This window comes from Hemicordylus capensis, chromosome 1 (assembly GCF_027244095.1).
Source record: "Hemicordylus capensis ecotype Gifberg chromosome 1, rHemCap1.1.pri, whole genome shotgun sequence".
NCBI lineage: Eukaryota > Metazoa > Chordata > Lepidosauria > Squamata > Cordylidae > Hemicordylus > Hemicordylus capensis.
The window spans coordinates 161495655-161515940 of NC_069657.1; the positions used below are offsets into that span (position 1 = coordinate 161495655).

The 20286-nt window shown below is 47.6% G+C and overlaps 1 protein-coding gene across 2 annotated transcripts in view; it reads left to right on the forward strand.

Moving 5' to 3' along the window:
• KALRN (kalirin RhoGEF kinase) overlaps window positions 1-20286 on the forward strand; it is a 920107-nt gene that overhangs the window by 16164 nt on the left and 883657 nt on the right. Inside the window, exon 1 of one of the 2 annotated variants that reach the window (XM_053244856.1) lies at window positions 12461-12730. The exons of the other annotated variant lie outside the window; for it this stretch is intronic. Coding sequence (XP_053100831.1) covers window positions 12658-12730 — 73 coding nt within the window. The 5' untranslated portion in view covers window positions 12461-12657. Of the gene's footprint in view, window positions 1-12460; window positions 12731-20286 lie in introns of those variants that run through there. 2 annotated transcript variants of the gene reach the window in all.

Consider the following 20286-nt stretch of genomic DNA (forward strand, 5'->3'; position numbering starts at 1 on the left):
TATTTCTATCACATGACTACTCGTTGCAGCCATCCTGAAAACATGCAAGTAATGAAACTGTGAAATGAACTTAAAACTGATTGGAGCTTTTCCACGGAAGACAATAGAACTACTCCAACAATAAGCAGACTGAGGCTTTGAACTGGCTAATGCTGCAATTCTGCAAGGCCAATTCATTTTGACCTTCTCAAAATAATATATTTATGGTCCTTTTTATTGATACTCCAGTGTGCTGAAAGCTGATGACAAGGGCCATCCTAAGTGCTGCATTTTAGCTGTTTGGCTGGTACCTACAATAAAATACACTGGAAATCCTTGCTGTCATGGTTGGAAGCATCGGCCTGTGAAGGTTATATCTTTTTGACTTACTCAAGCAGGGCTTGTGCATTTGATGGCTTTGTCTTCTGTTCCTCAGCAGGAGACATTTATCTTGGTCGTTACATAGCAAAAAAATGCATGTTACAAAAAGTTTTATTTTGACCATTAATTGCTATTTTACAAACAAGAAACATCATGAGCCCTCTTTCAGGATCAGCGAGAAGGGCTTGAGGGTGGGCAGCAGGGAAGTCTGCTCAAAATTACCTTCCCTGCAGACGATCTTTCAGTCCTTGCTGAGTGTGCTCCCTGTGCACCCAGACAATCCTCCCCTGGAGAATTGCACATGAGGTTGGGGGCTGGGACACGTCGTCCCAGCCCCTGGAAATCCCATCATGCACTGCTGCCTGGTGCATTGAGGGGATCCCAGCAGCAACAGGCGGGCACCCGTCACTACTACAGTGCTAGCTGAAAGCAGCCAGTGCTACAGAAAACCGAGAAAATGGGGCAAAGGGAGGACTCACTCCCTTAATCTCATTTAGGAGGCTGAGTCCACAGGTGGGTTTGCCACCAAAACGCTGAGCAATCCCGGTGAATCTTACAAGCAGCCAAGATTGGGCTTGGCTGCACGTAAGAACAGACTCCATAAAACTATCAGTACGAACAACATAAAACTGAGGGACTCTATTAGGTTCACTTGTGTTTTCAGAATGATGACCGCATCCCCGCCCCCCGCCCCCATTCACTTTAACACTTGTGTAAGTATGGAATAAAGCCATCTGCTATGTTGGTATTAATGGGTTGAAAATATTTCTCCAAGTTGTCAAGAGCTGTCATGTTGGTGCTGAGGTAGTTTGCAACAGCACAGCCCAAGAAGGATGCTGTTTGGTGTGTAACTTCAAAACACAATCATGTTTTGACAGTAGTTGCAACACTTGCTAGAATGTTAATGGTGTTCTTAACTCCTCATGAGTGTTAGCAGTGATAGTAAATGATATGGCACATGAGAGATGGTTTGTATTACCCCTTTGGTGACACAAACCATCTCTCATGTGCCATATCATTTACTATGATATGCCACACACAACTGGTAGTAATATTGGTGGTTTCAGCCAAGCCAGGAATAATAGGCTTTCCTTATTTCTCATCCCACAGAGAGTGGCTGGGTTCACACATACATTGGCACCTGAGGTTGGGTTGAGCAGCTGGTTCCATCCCTGGGAGTGCACACTCTCTATGCGAGTCTCTACTTCTTCTCTAGCTTCCAATATGCTAAGGTTGGTTGTGTCATCTTAACCCCCAGGGAACCTGACATCTGTAACCATCTTATTTATTTCTTATTTCTCTGTGTAAACCACCCTGAGGATTTTTGGAAGGGTGGTATAGAAATTGAATAAATAATAATAATTAATAAAATAATAACTTAGATTTGAAGTAATTTGAAGGTAGAGATGCTGGGTTCCCTGAGCAAATTAGGGCAGAATATGGTGAGATTGGTGGGTTCAGACAACACAACCAATCTCAACGTATCAGAAGCTGGAACAGAAGTGCAGATTCACACGGAGAGAATGTGCTCCCGGGGAATCGGCTGCTACATGTGAACCCACTCAGTCTGTTGTGCAGAAAGCTGTTGGTTCTTTTCTACCAAGAAAAATAGTGTTCTTAGGGAAAGTGCTGGGTCCAGTCCTGGGATGTAATCTTAAGCATTTTACTTGTAAATAGTGGCTGACAGCCAGATTAAGTTACTTTTGAGTAGACTGATTGAAATTCATGGGACGAGTAGTCATCGAGTCAAAATGTTGCAACTTTGAAATGTTCTGCACATCCCTACTAATCTTTCCTGCGACATGATCTTGAGCAGAAGACATGATCTTGAGTAGCCACTGGAAGGATGCTGTGCTGGGGCTGGATAAGGCCAGTAGCTCTCCCACTGCTAAATAAAGAGAATCGCCACTTTTAAAAGGTGCCTCTTTGCTCATTTAGCAAGGGATGCTCAGCATCTCTCCTGTGGCTATATAAGGTAAAAACACTAATAACCTTAACTGCCTTATCTCTATAAGTATCCAGTGTATAGCAAAATATTTGCTCCCCTAATAATGCTCTTTGCCACCCCTTTCCTCTACCAAACTCGTTATAGAATCGCTCCTGATCACACGTGGACTGAAATATAGGGGGCCCAAGCTGCCTGCTGCTCTCCCCAGATGCCACCCTTTCAGCCCATAATGCCTTTCTTCCTGTGCTGAGTTCACCCTATCTGTAGATGTTGATGTTCATTGTGAAGATGGCGCAGAGGCTTTTCTGCCTTTATCTGCATAAAGGTAAACCAAGTTCACCAGGAAGGATACATGCCTGCCAATTAAAAAACACACACACACCCTCACAAAGAGCAAGTGTTTCAATATAAAAACCAACCTATGTCGATTCCAGTCAGCTTCTGACAGAAGATGACACTTATTTCTCAGTTTGTTTCTCAGCTACTATGATTTAAATCACACTTTGCTAATTGGTCAGTTCACTGAGGGCTTTAGGAAGGTAAAGCTCTATACACCTTCTTTTATCAGCAACCTGGGAATAAAAACAAACCTGTCTATTTTTCACCAAATGTCTACAAAGATGTGCCTTCAGATGGGATTTGGAAGAGATGGAGGGTTCATTTAGATGCTGCAGGTGACCTTATCCACAGTAGTGTCTGCGTGTAACTGTGTAAGAGAGGAAGTATGACAAAAGAGCTGTGCCGTCACTGAAGAGAAGTGGCAAAGGGAAAGTGAGAAAAGATAAATCCTAGGAATTACAATACACTCTCCTTTTGCATACAGCTCCTAGAACCAAAATCTGAATGACTGAGTATCTACTATATGTGGCACTATAACAAAGCAGAAAGAACAGGGAAAGATGTCAGCAGTATATTTGTGATGGATTTTGATTATTGGGAGGGGAAGACCCCAGTTCTAAACATACTGGTGAGGAAGTAGATCCACTTGACCTATTGGCATTTAGATTATGCTGTACCTTTTTCAAGTATATCATACAAGTATGAACTCACAAAAAAAATTTCAGTTGTATATCTCTGGTGCGTATGTGTTTTCTGAGCATGGTGAAAGTTTTAAGCACTTTCCCCCCCTCAGAAGCAGAAAAGGCTATGATTGTCTTGAGGGAGTAATCTTCAAGCTGACAAATTCCCCACACATTTGTTCAAGCCCTCCTTCCTCCCCTAGTCACTGAGTCCCATTAGCTCTAATCACCTGGTTGTCTGTTAACTGCCCTCTGAGTCCATGAACATTCTGTTTGATGGGATTACTTTGAGACAGTGTGGGGACGGGGGTGTTGGCCTCTTTGGGTTTTTTCCTTCAGATTTTTGTGAAACGAACATACCTGGGGGTTACCCCGAGACTGCTGGCACCTACCTCTTGCCCACAAGTGCTCCAGTTATGCATTCATAAAGATAATAAATTGTCCAGTTATTTAGGAAATAGATAATAGATTAAATAGAGTTACCGTTCATATCCTTAGAAGTGCAGCCTAGTGTAATTTCAAAAGCATCCTTATTATGCTATAATAATTATAATCTTCAGAGAAGAGGGAAGCTGATGAACTTTAAAGTGAGGAGCTGAGAACTGTCTGGTGCACAAGGTCAGACTTTCCCATGGTTGCAGCCCACAGCAAGTGTCAGATATTTCTAGTGCAACCAGGGCAAATGTCAATGCTACCTTGCCTCTGGGACTGGAGCGCTAAATCAGTGAATCAACTAAAGCCAATGGTTGCTGTGGAATGTTGCAAAGAAAAAGGAGCAAAGATGGATGAGGGTGGAAGTGTTTTCCTCTACCCTCCTACATGTTTCTTTTCTTTTTTACTGCTTGTAAAGTCCCCTATATGTTTGCATGGGCATCAAAGCCTATGCAATTTCTTACCTTGCTGGCTAGGATAGCTTCATAATATCTACCATTGGTCAGTGACATCTGGTGGGCCTCTGTGCGAAACAGGATGCTGGACTAGATATAGGCCTTGGGCCTGATCCAGCAGGGCTGTTCTTATGTTCTTATGTCTATCTTTAACTGCAGCATATCAGAGAGATGGGGCACCCTGGGGTCTCAAGCTTTCTCCCCTAATTTTTTTCTCCTTACCATTTTTTGATATGTTAACACAGGCTTCTCTGGAAGTCTGAACCAGCAAGTAGCACAACTTGGTGAGCACACTGTGCCTTCTTGTGGCCTGATCAGGGCATAAGGTCCTATTCTAAGGCTATTCTAGCTGAGCAATCCAGGCAGTCTTTTTTGTAAAACATGACTGTAGTGCAAACGTGATACTTTTTAGACCATTTTTAAAAAACTGTTCTATTACAGAGTAGAATCAGAAAATGTAGCATAGCAAAACAAAGATGGACTTAGGGCTGATGTATTTCATCTCTGCTTGGGTGGGGTGTGATTCACCAATGAGCTCACAACTGATAGGTTCTTCTGCAATACTTTGCTGAAGGCAGATCATAATGGTACTGACTGCATGGATTCTAGCGGCACACAAGCCCTATTCATACATTTTGTTCAACACACATACAATCTGTGTACGTTGTACACAGATCTATATGCATAGGAACATAGGAAGCTGCCATATACTGAGTCAGACCAATGGTCTATCTAGCTCAGAATTTTCTTCACAGACTGTCAGCAGCTTCTCCAAGGTTGCAGGCAGGAATCCTTTTAACAGCCCTATCTTGGAGAAGCCAGGGAGGGAACTTGGAACCTAGATGCTCTTCCCATAGCGGCTCCATCCCCTAAGGGGAATATTTTACAGTGCTCACACATCAAGTTTCCCATTCATGTGCAACCAGGCTGGACCCTGCTTAACAAGGGGGACCATTCATGCTTGCTACCACAAAACCAGCTCTCCTCTCTTGTAGAGATCTATATGCATGTAGTTATTCACACATTATGTTCAACATTGTCAGGGAGTCCCCAATATGGGGCAGAAAGTCCTGGGAGAACGGGGCGTGCCCCATGCCTCCCCTGTGTGAGTCTTACCAGGCTGACCCGACCCAGTAGGGGAGAACAACAATGAGACACCCGCCCTGGTGGCTTCCAGCTGGCCCAGACAGGTATCGGGCAACTCGCATCCAGATGGCAGCGTAGTCTTGCAAGACTGGGGAAACCTCTTGCAAGATCTTGGTCCAAGATCTCAATCAACACGGAGAGCTCGTGAGACTTGTCCCAAGTGTTGGGGGTATATAAGGGAGGACTGGCCAATGATGAGGGGCCAGTCCAGGAGGAGGGCTTGCTCTGGAAGGAGCCTTGGAATTCCAACTGAGCCTTGGGGGAAGCACCTCTAGAAGGAACAGAACAGGCCCTGGCAAAAGGAGCCACATTCCCCATTGGCTAAAGACTCTGAATCCATCCTAGCCCCATTGATGATAGAGGGCAGCTGGCCCCATGAAGAGCCTGACAAATGTCCATACAGTAGTACACTTACCACCTGTATCCTGCATTTGAGGGATATGTACCCAAGTTCACTTTTAAAACGAACACATGTACAGTCATTCACACCAAAAACATGAACATGTGTACAGACATCTGTATGTACATATAACACAATGGCCTGGTTCACACAATCATTCTATCTAGGTTTAATGTGGATTACCGACACTAGCATGGTTGTGTGGACCCACACCAAGGTGGCTTATGGCCTGAGATGAATCTGAGATTCCTGCGTTGGTGCAGGTTCACACAGCCACACTAATGTTGATAGCCCACATTAAACCTAGATCCAAACAGCCACTGTCTGAATAGGGCTACAATCTGATGCAGAACAGCTCTCACCTGGATATGGGACTCCTACAGAGGCATCAGGAGAATCCAGCAAAAAAAATAAAATAAAATAAAGAGTGGAAAAACATCTCTTCTTAAATCCAAAGACCTTCCATCTTGGCAATAGCTCCAGAACTCCGGGCCAAGTGGAGCTTGTCATGAATGAATGACATCATTTACTGGAGCTTAGATAACCATACCTCTGCCAGGTAACAACCTATTGACATTTAAATTGAGGATACAGGTTTTCAGAAGATGACAGGCAGCCTAAGCTGAAAATCCAGCTAACTTTCTAGGAAGCTCTCATCAAGGAATAGCTGTAATGAGTCCTGTGGCAGACAGGATTTGAAATAAAGGAAATAAAACATACATGTATATTTAGTAGAACCGATTGCTTTTCAAGTTTTGCTGCTTCTCAGCATGGAGCTTGGGCACTGTAAAATGGAACTAGCCACGTCAAACATGCCAAGATAATCACAGTGATCAAGGCTGGAAGAACTAGGATACCATTCACATGCCACAGTAAGAAGTGCAATGATTCACGGGGGAATCAGCCACCATGGAAGTAGCCATCATGTCAAGACCCACCTGAGCTTGGACCCACAAACTGAGGCCCACTCCTCAGAGGACAATAACAAAGCCAGTGCTGACCCCAACGATTACTGGGATCAAGGAAAGTCAGTGCCACCTACAGAACAGCTCAAGCCACCCCAGAAGGAATCACACCTGGTGGGGTGCACTGCAAAGCTGGCAGACCTCATGCTTACCATTTAGGTCCCGATGGGGATGGATACATATACAGGTGAAACTCGAAAAATTAGAATATCGTGCAAAAGTTCATTAATTTCAGTAATGCAAATTAAAAGGTGAAACTGATATATGAGATAGACGCATTACATGCAAAGCGAGATAAGTCAAGCCTTAATTTGTTATAATTGTGATGATCATGGCGTACAGCTCATGAGAACCCCAAATCCACAATCCCAAAAAATTAGAATATTACATGAAACCAATAAAACAAGGATTGTAAATAGAACAATATCGGACCTCTGAAAAGTATAAGCATGCATATGTATTCAGTACTTGGTTTGGGCCCCTTTTGCAGCAATTACTGCCTCAATGCGGCGTGGCATGGATGCTATCAGCCTGTGGCACTGCTGAGGTGTTATGGAAGACCAGGATGCTTCAATAGCGGCCTTCAGCTCTTCTGCATTGTTTGGTCTCATGTCTCTCATCCTTCTCTTGGCAATGCCCCATAGATTCTCTATGGGGTTTAGGTCAGGCGAGTTTGCTGGCCAATCAAGCACAGTAATCCCATGGTCATTGAACCAGGTTTTGGTACTTTTGGCAGTGTGAACAAGAGCCACCACACACAGACGGATCCTGGACATGGGCTTCAAATGTCGTATTCCTCTTGTCAAGCCGCTCCTGAACAACAAACAACGTCAGAAGCGTCTTAGCTGGGCTCAAGAAAAAAAGAACTGGTCTGTTGCTCAGTGGTCCAAAGTCCTCTTTTCTGATGAGAGCAACTTTTGCATCTCATTTGGAAACCAAGGACCCAGAGTCTGGAGGAAGAATGGAGAGGCACACAATGCAAGATGCTTGAAGTCCAGTGTGAAGTTTCCACAGTCTGTGTTGATTTGGGGAACCATGTCATCTGCTGGTGTTGGTCCACTGTGCTTCATTAAGTCCAGGGTCAACGCAGCCGTCTATCAGGAGATTTTGGAGCACTTCATGCTTCCTTCCGCAGACGAGCTGTATGGGGATGCTGACTTCATTTTCCAGCAGGACTTGGCACCTGCCCACACTGCCAAAAGTACCAAAACCTGGTTCAATGACCATGGGATTACTGTGCTTGATTGGCCAGCAAACTCGCCTGACCTGAACCCCATAGAGAATCTATGGGGCATTGCCAAGAGAAGGATGAGAGACATGAGACCAAACAATGCAGAAGAGCTGAAGGCCGCTATTGAAGCATCCTGGTCTTCCATAACACCTCAGCAGTGCCACAGGCTGATAGCATCCATGCCACGCCGCATTGAGGCAGTAATTGCTGCAAAAGGGGCCCAAACCAAGTACTGAATACATATGCATGCTTATACTTTTCAGAGGTCCGATATTGTTCTATTTACAATCCTTGTTTTATTGGTTTCATGTAATATTCTAATTTTTTGGGATTGTGGATTTGGGGTTCTCATGAGCTGTACGCCATGATCATCACAATTATAACAAATTAAGGCTTGACTTATCTCGCTTTGCATGTAATGCATCTATCTCATATATCAGTTTCACCTTTTAATTTGCATTACTGAAATTAATGAACTTTTGCATGATATTCTAATTTTTCGAGTTTCACCTGTAAATGCCAGTACATGTACTTAGCCTTTGTTTGAGTCTAGGGAAGACCAAGATGTTGCATTGATATTTTATGTATTTATTCCATTTATTTCCCACTCTTCCTCCTTGCTTCCTCCAAGGAGCCCAGAGCGGTGCTTATGGTTATGTTGATCCTCACAACCACCCTGTGAGGTAGGTTAGGCTGAGAGATAAGTGACTGGCCCAGAGTTACCCAGAGAGTTTCCTGGCCACTCAGGGAATTTGAACATGGGGATTTGGGAATTTGAACTTGGGTCTCCCTGGACCTAATACAACACTCTAACCATGACACCACTCAAATGCAGTACTCTGACTGAATATGTATTTACAGCAGCTCTCTGCAAAATGCAGCCATGACAATATCCTCTGGTTGGGCAGGACTTTCTCCTCTAGCCTTCAAATGTTGAGCTCCACAAGACACATCTGCCTCTTTAGCTAGAGCAATGGTTACCACAGTAGTATAAGGCTAAGGGACTTGCTGGAAGAAGCAGATGTTTTAAACCATCTTCTGAAAAACCATAACACAATCTGTAGCGGATTACAGCCTTTGTCTCAGAGCAAGCTCATGTGAAGGAAAGAAATGCTGAATCATCCCTGTTGAGCTGCCTGGCTAGGCTTCTCCTAAAACTATTCTATATTCCCTTTAGGTTTAAAATGCTGCCTCCACCACCCCTCTTATCAACAGAGCTTGAACCTCCCTGGGCTTGGGGTAGAATCTCAGGGAAAACTCTCTTTATTTTGCTCTTGGGCAAGTACAAAAATCTTTCACATGCAAACTGCTCTCTAGGTCCCACCCACCTGGTATACTGATTGGCTGCTCTGGAGTTCACCAGCGTGTCAGTCAAGACAAGGGTTCACTCCCTGTTAACTCTTTAGGTAGGGAGGGGAGACTGATCACTACACAATCTCTCAGCCTTTTGATACTGCATTTCTTCTTTTTAAAAACAAACAAACACAACAACAATAACAACAAACCAAACATCTGAAGTCAGTGTCATAAACACTGGGAAGACCCATCTGCACGCCCAAGAGGCAAGATTATAGTGGCAGGCTGCAAGGACAACCTGATGATGGCAAGACAGGAGCCTTTTCTTGCACGGGACCTCTTAAGGTTCCAGAACTTGTGAGTGGCAGGGGGGATATTGGTCAGACCAGAGGGTACCCCAATGCTTCAGGAATTTGACAACAGGGGTTTTTTTTTTTACCATGGAACAACTTACTGACTTGGGTGGAGACAAATTTAAATTGAGGGAGTCTCCAAATTCAGGGAATGTTTGTACTTGGATAAGCCCCAAGAGAGTTGCTCTGCTACCACCATTTGAAGGCTATGGGCACAGTGATGTCTCAGGGATGTACAGTGGATCCTCAGCAACTGCCCAATGGCCCTAACCCTTGACCTTAAATACTGACAGCCTTGATTTATATCCTACCATTCTTTCAAAGAGCTCAAGGCAGCATGCATGGTTCCACCCCCATTTTACCCTTGCAACAATCTTGCAAGACAGGGGTGGGGTAGGCTGAGAAATGGAGATGGAGAAATGAAACCACTCTGAGCTATCTAGGCATTTCCACTCAGGGAGTCTTGAGATCTTATGCAGCCAGATAGAAATAATCCATCCAAGCCCACACAGAGGGACTCAAAGGTCATCAGGAACATTCAGGGCAGTACAGAGCCGTTTCCCTCAGCTGTCACAGGCAAGGCGCACCCAAAGCTCGCGATTCCAGCTCTGTATTAGTGATTTGGGCTCCACAGTCCAGTGTTCCAACTTAGAGGCTTAATAGAAGCTCAGTGATTCAGCGTAGAAAGAGAAAGTGTGTGGGAGCACAGCCAGGCACCCAGCTGGGTGGGTCTCTTGGAGCAGTGGCTGACAGCTTGCACTGCCAAGTTCCCACAGCGGCAATGGTACCTCCTTCAGCAACCAAGTTTGCAAGAGTCAGGAACAGAAAGACCAACAACTGACACATGGGGAGACAGGACCTTTTAGAGGGTTTTGTCCACTGCAAAATCACAAAGGTGGGGGACACTTTACATTTCAAAATAGACAAAGGAGACTGGACTTGAGAAAGGTGTGGGTATTCAGAGGAAGGACAAAACAAAAGGGCTGTATTGTGTTCAGTCTGCATAACCAGCTAGAGAGCCCACCCTTAATAGCATTCTGGAGTGTCTGAATAGGTTAGAGGATACTAACCATGGTTGGTTTTTTGTTTTTTTAAGCATTCTAGAAACTAAGGTTCACTCATAAATAGTGGGGGTACCTCCCTGCTTGCTAGGTTGCTTTCCCACTAGTTTGTTTCTGCTCACATGACACTGCTACTTGATCCAGGTAGAGGACAGCTTTGCTTGTGGCACCAAGTGCCTGTCCTTGCTCCTGGTCATGCCTGAGTGAAACAAGAGTGCCCTAATGGGGGTCTGTTAACACATCCGTGGAGTCTTTTGGAACAGAGTACCTGAACTTCCATATGCTCCCCTGTAGAGTTGACTGTACTGGGCTGCAGAAACACCCAGCCCCACCCCCAAAATTGGTCTGTATGGTCTGAAGCCATCATCCTGTAGACATGGATATGGGAGGAAGAGAATCACCCCCAGCATCTGGAATGGGAAGAAAGAATGCAGACATGGGCATAAGCCATGCAGAGGAGTGATGTCACTGGCAACGCTTTCCATGGCCTCCAAGCTGCAGAGCATTACCTTGGAAGGAAGGAGTCTCTTTAGAGGGCGGGGGTGGTGGTGGTGGAGTGGAATCCACTTGTTGAAAACCTGTCTCTCCGCCCCTTTCCCCTCCTTCTGCCTCTCTTACACAAACCTTTGTGGGCATCTTCAGAAATGGAACTTCAAGTCCTATTCTGGAAACTGTCATGCCCCCTAATTACTGTCTGGAAACCGGCTGATACTACAGTCTGCAACAATTACCAAAGTGACGTCTGCAGAGCCACTATCTCTCTCCCCGCCCTGAAATTCAACAGGAGCCGCTAGTCCTTCTCAGAACCCTTTTCCTGAGCTCGCCCCAATCCCTCCCTCGGCAGCTTTCCCCGGGCACCTGAACATCTCCCCAACCTACTCCCCCCGCCGTTTGCTTGCAAATCTTCCGGTTAAGGAGAAAACAATGTTAATTGCTGCTTCTATAATGGGAGAGCAAGCGGAGGTGAATCATCTAAAGACAACCAGGCGGGGTGAGGGGAGATGTAGGAAGGTGGGCTGGGAAGGCAGACCCAGGGCTCGGGGTGCAGCTGGGACTGCTTTGACAGCCAGGGAAGGTGGCCGGGGCGAGGGGGCGGGATGCTGCTTGAGGCTTGGAGACGACAGAGGAGGAGGAGGAGAGGAGGCAGCCCCCCGCCCCTAGACCCGCACGCTGGGCGCTTCCCTCTTCCTCACGCGCCCCAGAGCCTCTGCTCCCCGGAGGCGAGTCTTCACCTCCCAGCTTTTCCTGCTCCTTTCAGGAAGTCCGGCCAAAGCGCTTGACAACCGTGGTCTTGAAAGGGGGTGGGTAGTGGGGACACCCTTCCGCCGCGAGAGCCAGCGGGGACGGAGAGCTGTCATCTCGGGAAAGCCACCTTGCTGGGCGGAGGGGGGGGGGGAGAACATCACACACGTGAAGCAAATCGGGGAGGGAGCTTGCCGGCAAAGCCGGGGAGTTGTGAGGCGGGGGGAGAAGAGAACGATCAGAGAGCAGGTCTGAACAATAGCGAGAGAGAGAGAGAGAGAGACGAGGAGGAGGAGGAGGAGAGGAGGGGGCGGGCACAGCGTGATCCGCTGCTGGTTGCTCTTGCTGTCTGTGTGTGTTGGCGGGGAGAGTGGAGGCGTGTTTGTGGGGTGTGTGTATACGCACGCTTTGGGAGGAGGAGGAGGGGGCCCCTACCCCACAGGGCTGGCAGGCAGGCAGCAGCAGACCCCCCCTGGCAGCGATGGGGAGCGCCCAGGCTGGCTGCTGAAGGCTGCTCCCTCCCTCCCTCCCTCCTCCCCTCGCGCCTCCCTCCCTCCTCTTCCCCACACGCCCTCTCCCTCTCCCCCGCCTTGTGGTGTGAATGTGTGTCTCCTTCTCTCTCGCCCCTCGCCCCGCTCTCGCTCTTCCTCCACCGCCTCCCCAACACTCTCTGGATACTACCCAGCCGCCGGGATCGCTGCTGCCGCCGCCGCTGCTGAGCCGCCTCCTCCTTCTGCCCGAGCCCAGCCATGAACCCCGCCGAAGGGGCAGCGGAGGAAGGGGCAGTCCCCGATTCCGAGGTGGACGCCTTTTTCCGAACAGGTAACCAGGAGGGGGACGGTGGCGGCGGCTGCCGCCAGAAGGGAGGCAGGGCAAGGGGGGCGGGGGAGCCAGACGGGGCTGCCAGCGCCCTGGCGAGACCTGGAGGCGAGCTTGCGGGCTGAGGGGCTGTCCTCTTCTCCTGCTCCTCGGGTGATGCTTTGACGGCGCGGCCGCCGAGTGTGTGGTGTTGGTTGGCGGCGGCGGCGGCGTCCCTTTGTTTTGGGGAGGCAGCAGCGGGGTCTCTGCGTGCGGAGTGGGATCCCCGGCTGGTGAGGCGGTGCTCCCCGCTCTCGTGCGATTCTCCCACCCGGCATTGTTTCCCCTGCTTGGTATTGGCAAAAAGACTTCAGCCTCCTCTGAGCCGGCAGGCAGGCAGACACTCTGCGAGGAGAAGCCGCCGTCTCCGCGCAAAGCGATGCTTTTTGTGTCTTGGGCTTGGGGTTGTTTCCGCCGCTCTGGAACGGAGCGCGCAGCGGGAGGGGGATCAAACTGTCGGCTGTCAATCAGTTGCACGAGGCAAAGCAATCTGATGCTGGTCTCGATCTCTCCTGCTTCCCCACCTCGATAGTGTACATTGTTCCTGTTGGGCTCGATGGCTAGCAAATCCTCCGCCTTCTCCTCATCAAAACCCGATGTTGCTTTTCACTCTGCGCGCAGGAACGGGGCGATCTTCGCTCGCTTTGGAGGAACCAAGAGCAGGCTTGGTTGTTGCAACGCGCCCACTGCCTCCTCCCCCAGAGACCCTCCTGCGCTAGTAGTTCCAGCTCTTTCAAACATCACGGCGGCATCGCCTCTAAACTCCCCACCGGTCTCCTAGGAGGCGTACGAGCAGCATGGTCTACTCGAGGATGGCTTTTTGTGTGTGGACTACTACGGGGAGACACTGGCTTCCTAAACACGCCTTTTAAGCTGATGCACCGGTTGGGTCTGGTGATGGAGCCAGAGGCTTAGATATTAGCCATCTTTGAGCTCCTGCCTACTGTGTGTACCTTGCTGGATCCGTAAGGAGAATCAGGATGATGGGTGGGGAGGGAGGATACCCTCATTCATGATTGTGGAGTTTCCTTTTGCTTCCCCTCCCTTCTTTGCTCACAATTCAGCCCCCAGTCTACAACACTTTTTGTGCATGCGCCAGGATTTTTCATTTCCCTCTTGTACATCTCCCATTCCATGTAATCCTTTGATCCTTGATGGAATCTTTGAACTGCCGTCCCCCTCCTCCTGGTAGTACCACTTTCTTGGACACTTTGTAAGCCAGCCAGAGTACCGACTCTCTCTGTGTGTGTGTGTGGACTTAACTAATGCATTTTTTTTCTTGTTCTTCAAAGGAATGGTCTCTCTCTTCTCCCCATCCCCCCTGAACTTTCTAGGTAGGCAGGCAGATTTTTTCCGAAGGTCATCATAGAGGACATGTCAAGATGTAATTCAGTGTCAAGGGAATTGGTACTTGCTCTCTGGTTTCAGAGGAGGGTGCTCACATCCAGGAGAAGTCTGGATACAAGCAGCGGCATGTACAGAAGAAGAGAACATGTAGGGGGTGCCGATTGTGAAAAATGTGTGTGCACAAGCTACCCATAAGCTTGATGTTAAATAATCTTCACTCTGATGAAAGTCAAATAAATGTCCTCCTTCCTCCAATGTCTTCCAGTTTTACTAGCAGAACCTTGATGGGAAAGTGGGAAGGGAAACATTACAGGCACCTTGGTGGAGCCTTCAGTAAAGATCGTAAGGATTAGGTGCTCTCTTTAAACGGAGGCTTGACCCTTCCAGACTGGAGCTGGTTTCTGTGTCTATGAGCTGCCTTTACCATTGGTTCAGCCTGATCATCAGTCACATGGAGGGTTTCGGACTCCTCCAGCAGAACAATCGCATCATCGCCCAAACTTTTCAAGAAGTTTATTCCTGCAGATCTGTGACAGCCCTGCTGGCTGCCCTCCATGGAAGGCTGCACCACATTTATGTGAATATGCTTTGATCTCCGAGGCTAAGTGGAATAAGGTCTGACTGTGTGTGTGTATCTTTTGAGACACATGGTGCTGATGGACACGGTTGCCTGTTGATACCTTAAGAAGGCAAGGAGTAAAGCAACTGCCGATTTCTCCTGGTCCTGTAGTGGAAGTGCCCTGGGAGGCTGTGAATGGGATAGAAGATACCTTTTAGGTTCTTCCAGGTTCTTTCCGCAATTCCTTTAGTGGTCGAATGATGGTTGCCTTTCATGGAAAGGTTGTTTCTGGTTTAGGGTTCAGGCAGAGGCACTTGGACTCTTGGACTTGGAGCACTTGGGCTCTTGGACACAGTCCAGCTGGTGGCTCCCCTGCCGATGTGGCTTTCGATCACGCAGAGCCAGGGAAAGGCGCTTCCAATCAGCAATTCAATGAACTGCTGGCTGGGGAAGCATTACAGGGGCCAACTGACCCAGTCCCCAGTACTGACATCAGTTTCAGGGGAGAGGGTCTGTTTGGACCCTCTCCCATCCTCCCCAGTCTACCGGGGGCGTGGTCACCAGCAGCAAGATGGGTGAGATGCCCATCAGCTTGCTGCTCCTCCTCCTGGCGCATGAACCAGCCAGGGCAGGGGTGGATGAGCGACTTGGGCAGCCCCCCAAAGCTGTGGGGGTGAGCCACTAGTGGCCCCTGAAAGTGCTTGGGGCTGCGGCAGCGGTGGGCCGCTTGTCCTCCCCTGCTCAATGGTGGCCACATGTCTGGCTTCAGACATTCTCTGTGTGTAAGGTGTGTGTGTGTGTGTGTGTGTGTGTAAGCTATCTGTGACATTACCTTTGCAAGAAACATTGCTAAAAATAACTCTCTGATCAGACGTTTCCTTTTCTGACTGCTCTGCCAGACATTCTATACCAAAATAATCTTGATTATGATTCTGCTTAGGTGTCCTGTGGATTCCCTGGAAGGTTTCTTGGCATTCTGAGGTATCCAAAGAAAGTAACCCGTTGGAGAGACTTTCGTTTGCACTCTTTGTACACACTCAGAGGTGTAAAATATGGGTTCAATTTCACACAAGAATCCATTATTAATTCATAGATATGAAAAAAAGCATCATTTGTTTGTAGTTATAACAGGCAGGCTTTTAAATTAATGCAAGTAACGCTGATCAGCTGAGAGAGAAGTCTAGGCTCTTGGCTGTGGGCCTGAACTTGGCAAAAATCAAATATCCCTTATTGGAAAAATCTTTCGAGGGAGGCTTCTTGTTCTACTTGTCTCTTTGCTTCATGTATGTATGCGTGGAGAGGCCTTAGAGTTGCTCTTCGGTGTAATGGATGCCAGAAAAGGGTGCATGGGGGAAGTGGGGGGAGAGGAGCAGTCAACACTGCATTCATGGAAGAAAGTCTAGTACAGAGAGCATTAATCGGCAGCTGAATGTCCTGGACTATTCCAGAACTAATCTCTCCGTGAAAATGTCCACTAGTATCACCAGAAAGGACTGGCGGTCATGAACCTGTAGCATCATAGTTAGTTTGAATCTTTCCCTGAGATTTGTTTTTTTCATAGATCAGGGATGGCCAACTTCTGGATTCTTGGGGACCTCCAGATTCTCCAGGCAATGAGCTGGAAGGATGTGTTGTCCTGTAGGCTCGGTAATAAACTTGATCCCATCCAGCAATAAGGGCTTCCTAACTATGGAACATACACACTCAGTTATGTATTATTACATACATATACCTATACTGGCATATAAACATGACAGTCAGAAAGAGATATATGTATCTTTCTGTCAAAGTGCTGGTTCAAAGTGCAGGTTCTCACGTACAAAACCCTTATGGGCTTAGCACCTGTGTATTTACGGGATCGCCTCTCTCAGCTGGTTGTATCCCGTCCTGTGAGGTCTTCTCAGCTGGCCCTCCTTAGTGTCCCAGGCCCTGGTGTAGTGTGTGGTGCCTGGGCCCCTAGGAAAGCCTTCTCTGTGGCTACCTCTCTTCTTTGGAACACCCCTCCCCCAGATTCATTCTGCCTTCTCCCTAGCTGTTTTTAAGGCTTTTTAGATAATGGGAGGATCAAAGCATGCAGAGCCAAACAGCTTCTTTGCATCCTCTCAGCTGAAGCATACAGAGGACCATGCTTGTTGTTGCTGTTGTCCTGGCCATAGCTCAGTGGTAGAGCATCTGCTTTGCATGCAGAAGGTCCCAGGTTCAATCCCTGGCATCTCCAGATAGTGCTGGGAAAGGCTCGTGCTTGAAACCTTGGAGAAGATGCTGCCAGTCAGTGCAAACAGACTAGATGGGCCAATTCCTGACTAAGGGAGCTCCCTATGTTCCTTTGATTCACTAACTTTCAGTGGGGAGTATGGTCCAAGAGGCTGATGATTGGACAGATGATGTTCCAAAGGGCCAGAGACAGATCATGTTGTCAAGACTGGCAGGGCTTAGGATCTGGAGCAGGTAGATGAAGATCAGAAGGGGCCAGAGGCAGATGGTGTGGTCAAAATCAGGTTAGTGAGCAGGTTCCTGCATGGTCAAAGGCAGATGCTGAGTCTGTTGAGCTGGTGTCCAGTTTCTAGGTCAGATGGCCAACTGGGCAAGGCAAGTCTGTTTAATGTCTTCTGCCAGGGACAAAAAAACTCAGTGGGCAGCCAAGCCCAGGGGAGATCTTCTATAGGAACAGCAGTGATCCTGTTTGGTTCACATTAACCTCTGCTTTAATTATGTGTTTTACTAATCTTGAATCTAAGTTTCTTCATGCAGTCAGAGAGCACCTAGTCTTTCAATGCCATTACTCACTATGATCATTTAAAACATAGGAAGCTTACGGATACTTACTGAGTGAGAACATTGACCCATCTAGTCCCATATTGTCTACAGTGGTTCTCCAGGTTTTCACAGGGGTCTTTCCCAGTCCTGTTTGGAGATTCCAAGGATCTTCTGCAGGCAAAGCAGGTCCTCTGCCAGGGGGCTACAGCCCTACCCTCTCCCCCCAGAGCAGACGGGCAGCAGCCCTACCATAATGAGTGGCCCCTCAGGATTCATAAATGCAGTTGGATATCCCTGCCTTTTGGTTGGAGGGTAGTTTGCATGCTCTCCAGCTCTTTTCAACTTGGATTGTGCCATCAGTGTGTTGCATGCTGACCCATAGTTCTACCATGGAGCTATGGCCCCTCCTTTTGTTTTAAGCTTTTTGATAATAGGTGTGCACTGTGTGTGCCCTAGGAACACAGGAACAGAGGAAGCTGCCATATACTGAGTCAGACCACTGGTCTATCTAGCTCAGTATTGTCTTCACAGACTGGCAGCGGCTTCTCCAAGGTTGCAGGCAGGAATCTCTCTCAGCCCTATCTTGGAGAAGCCAGGGAGGGAACTTGGAAACTTCTGCTCTTCCCAGAGCGGCTCCATCCCCTGAGGGGAATATCTTACACTTATATCTTACTCACACCTCTAGTCTCCCATTCATATGCAACCAGGGCAGACCCTACTTAGCTAAGGGGACAAGTCATGCTTGCTACCACAAGACCAGCTCTCCTCTCCAATTAAGCTGGCTTAATTTTCATAATAACCACATCACCTTTTAAAACAGACATGTGAACAATAATTTGGGACAGTTGCCCACCCTCTATTTTATGACTCTTAAATACTCCTCTCTTTTGCCTTAACCAGAAGCCAGGAAGAGACCTGTAAGAGGAGCTCTTGAGTGCTGTGTCATGTCTCGATGGCACAGCCATTCTCCAGCTTCCTACTTTCTAACCTTAGCCCACAGTGACGATCCGTTTCTACAGTTGTCCCCACATGCTCCATCTGTTTAACCAGTTCTCTGTGCACCATGGAAGTGACAATGACATATGAAACTAGCCTCTGTTGAGTGAGACCTCATTGGTCCATGGCCTGCGCAAGTCTTTCTCAAGCTTTTAAGCAGCAAGTAAATTCTAAAGTATTTAAGGAGTTTTCCAGTGGATTTTATCTTTTATCTGGATTTTATCTCAATTTTCCAATGGATTTTATCTTTACAGCAGTGTGTTCCATATGTTGGAAGAAGGGCAGTGGCTTTAGGGCCATAGTATGACAGATGTCCAATTCAGATGTCCAAGCAGGGTTGCCGCTTTTTAACGCCAGGGGCACACAACTTGAGTATGTACCTGCTGGGCTAGAGGTGAATTGCGTTAGGAGGGCTGAACCACTGCCATGTAAAGTGCGGCAGGCCAAATTATTGCTGGGAAATATAAAGTGCTGCATGTCGTGCAGCGTGCCAACTTTTTTGGCCAACATTTTTGAGAGGAGGAAGGGGCAAGATAGAGAGATGTGAAAAGAGGCAAGAGAGAGAGGGATAAGAGAGGGAGTGAAGCAGGAAAGCGGGGTGCAGAGAGAGAGGGAAGGGAGAGAGAGAGGGGACGGGTGGCAACCCTAATTGTGGGGAAGATCCTTAGGCTGAGTGAAGATTGTGGCTGCCTGATAACTGGGATTATAGCAACCTGCTTTATGAACCTATGAAGGTTTTGTATATTCACCAGCACATTGCTGGCGCTTCCCCCACCACCCCGCCCCCTCCGGCTTCAACACCTGTTGCATGCTTGTCTGGGAATGGCTTGCTTCTAAATCTGAAGTGTTCCTTTTCACAAGAAAACTATCCAACTGAACACCCTCATAAACAGTAAAACAGAAGCTCTTGGGCTTCTGCATAGGGAACAGTGCTATTAGATGCTTGGATGAAACAAGAAGACATCCCAGAATGGAGGAAAGCATCAGACACAGGCTGACACACGTCACACTTTAACATGAGGGCTGAGGGTGGGGCCTGGAGGGGTTCTTCCTCTCCACCTTTAGTTCGGTCCATGTGAGATAGTAGCCACCATTAACCCAGAGTGGATAGCAGTGCACACATTGCGTGCTGGGAACTGGCATCGGTTTCCAGGTGAACTGCAACAGGAAAGAAACCCCTTTCTATACCAGACCAGTTGAACTGCAGCAGAAAATGAATCCTTCCCCCAGAACAAGAAAACCAGTTTTAAAACTACTGAACCACTTTAACTCCACTCCAGCAGAAACACACACACACACACACACACACACACACACACACACACACACACACACTCTTTCCCCCTTCACTCATGTCAAATGGGGGAATATTTATAGATTATAGATTATAGATATACGATACCAGAAAAATCCCCGCTGCTTGTTTACTCCAGCTCCTGCCAAATCTCTCAATCAGTGCTTGTAGCTGTGGTGGGTGGCAGGGTGTCATTTAGTCTTCAGCAAGGAGATTTTATTTATTGGTGCTAACTTAGTGGGTGTGACTGGCTGCAAGAAACCAAGAGTCCTCAGTGATCATCCAAGAGAAGAAGGAGAGCTGAAACCTACACTCTCCCAGCCTTTCTTATTGGTATGCTATGCGTACATTCGATCAGCATTCTGAGACAACGGGGATCTGCCTTTGCAAATTGCAGTTCTTCTTAGGTTGGTGTTGAATATCAGAGTAAGAAAGAGCTGCTTTCTGTTATGGTCTCTAAAAGCTTTCAACAAGGTAGTAATGACTCACAGTTGTTACAGAATCACTCATTGTGTGTTCTTTTGACAGCAGCAATATGGCTCATTTGGGCACATGGCACAAGTGCGG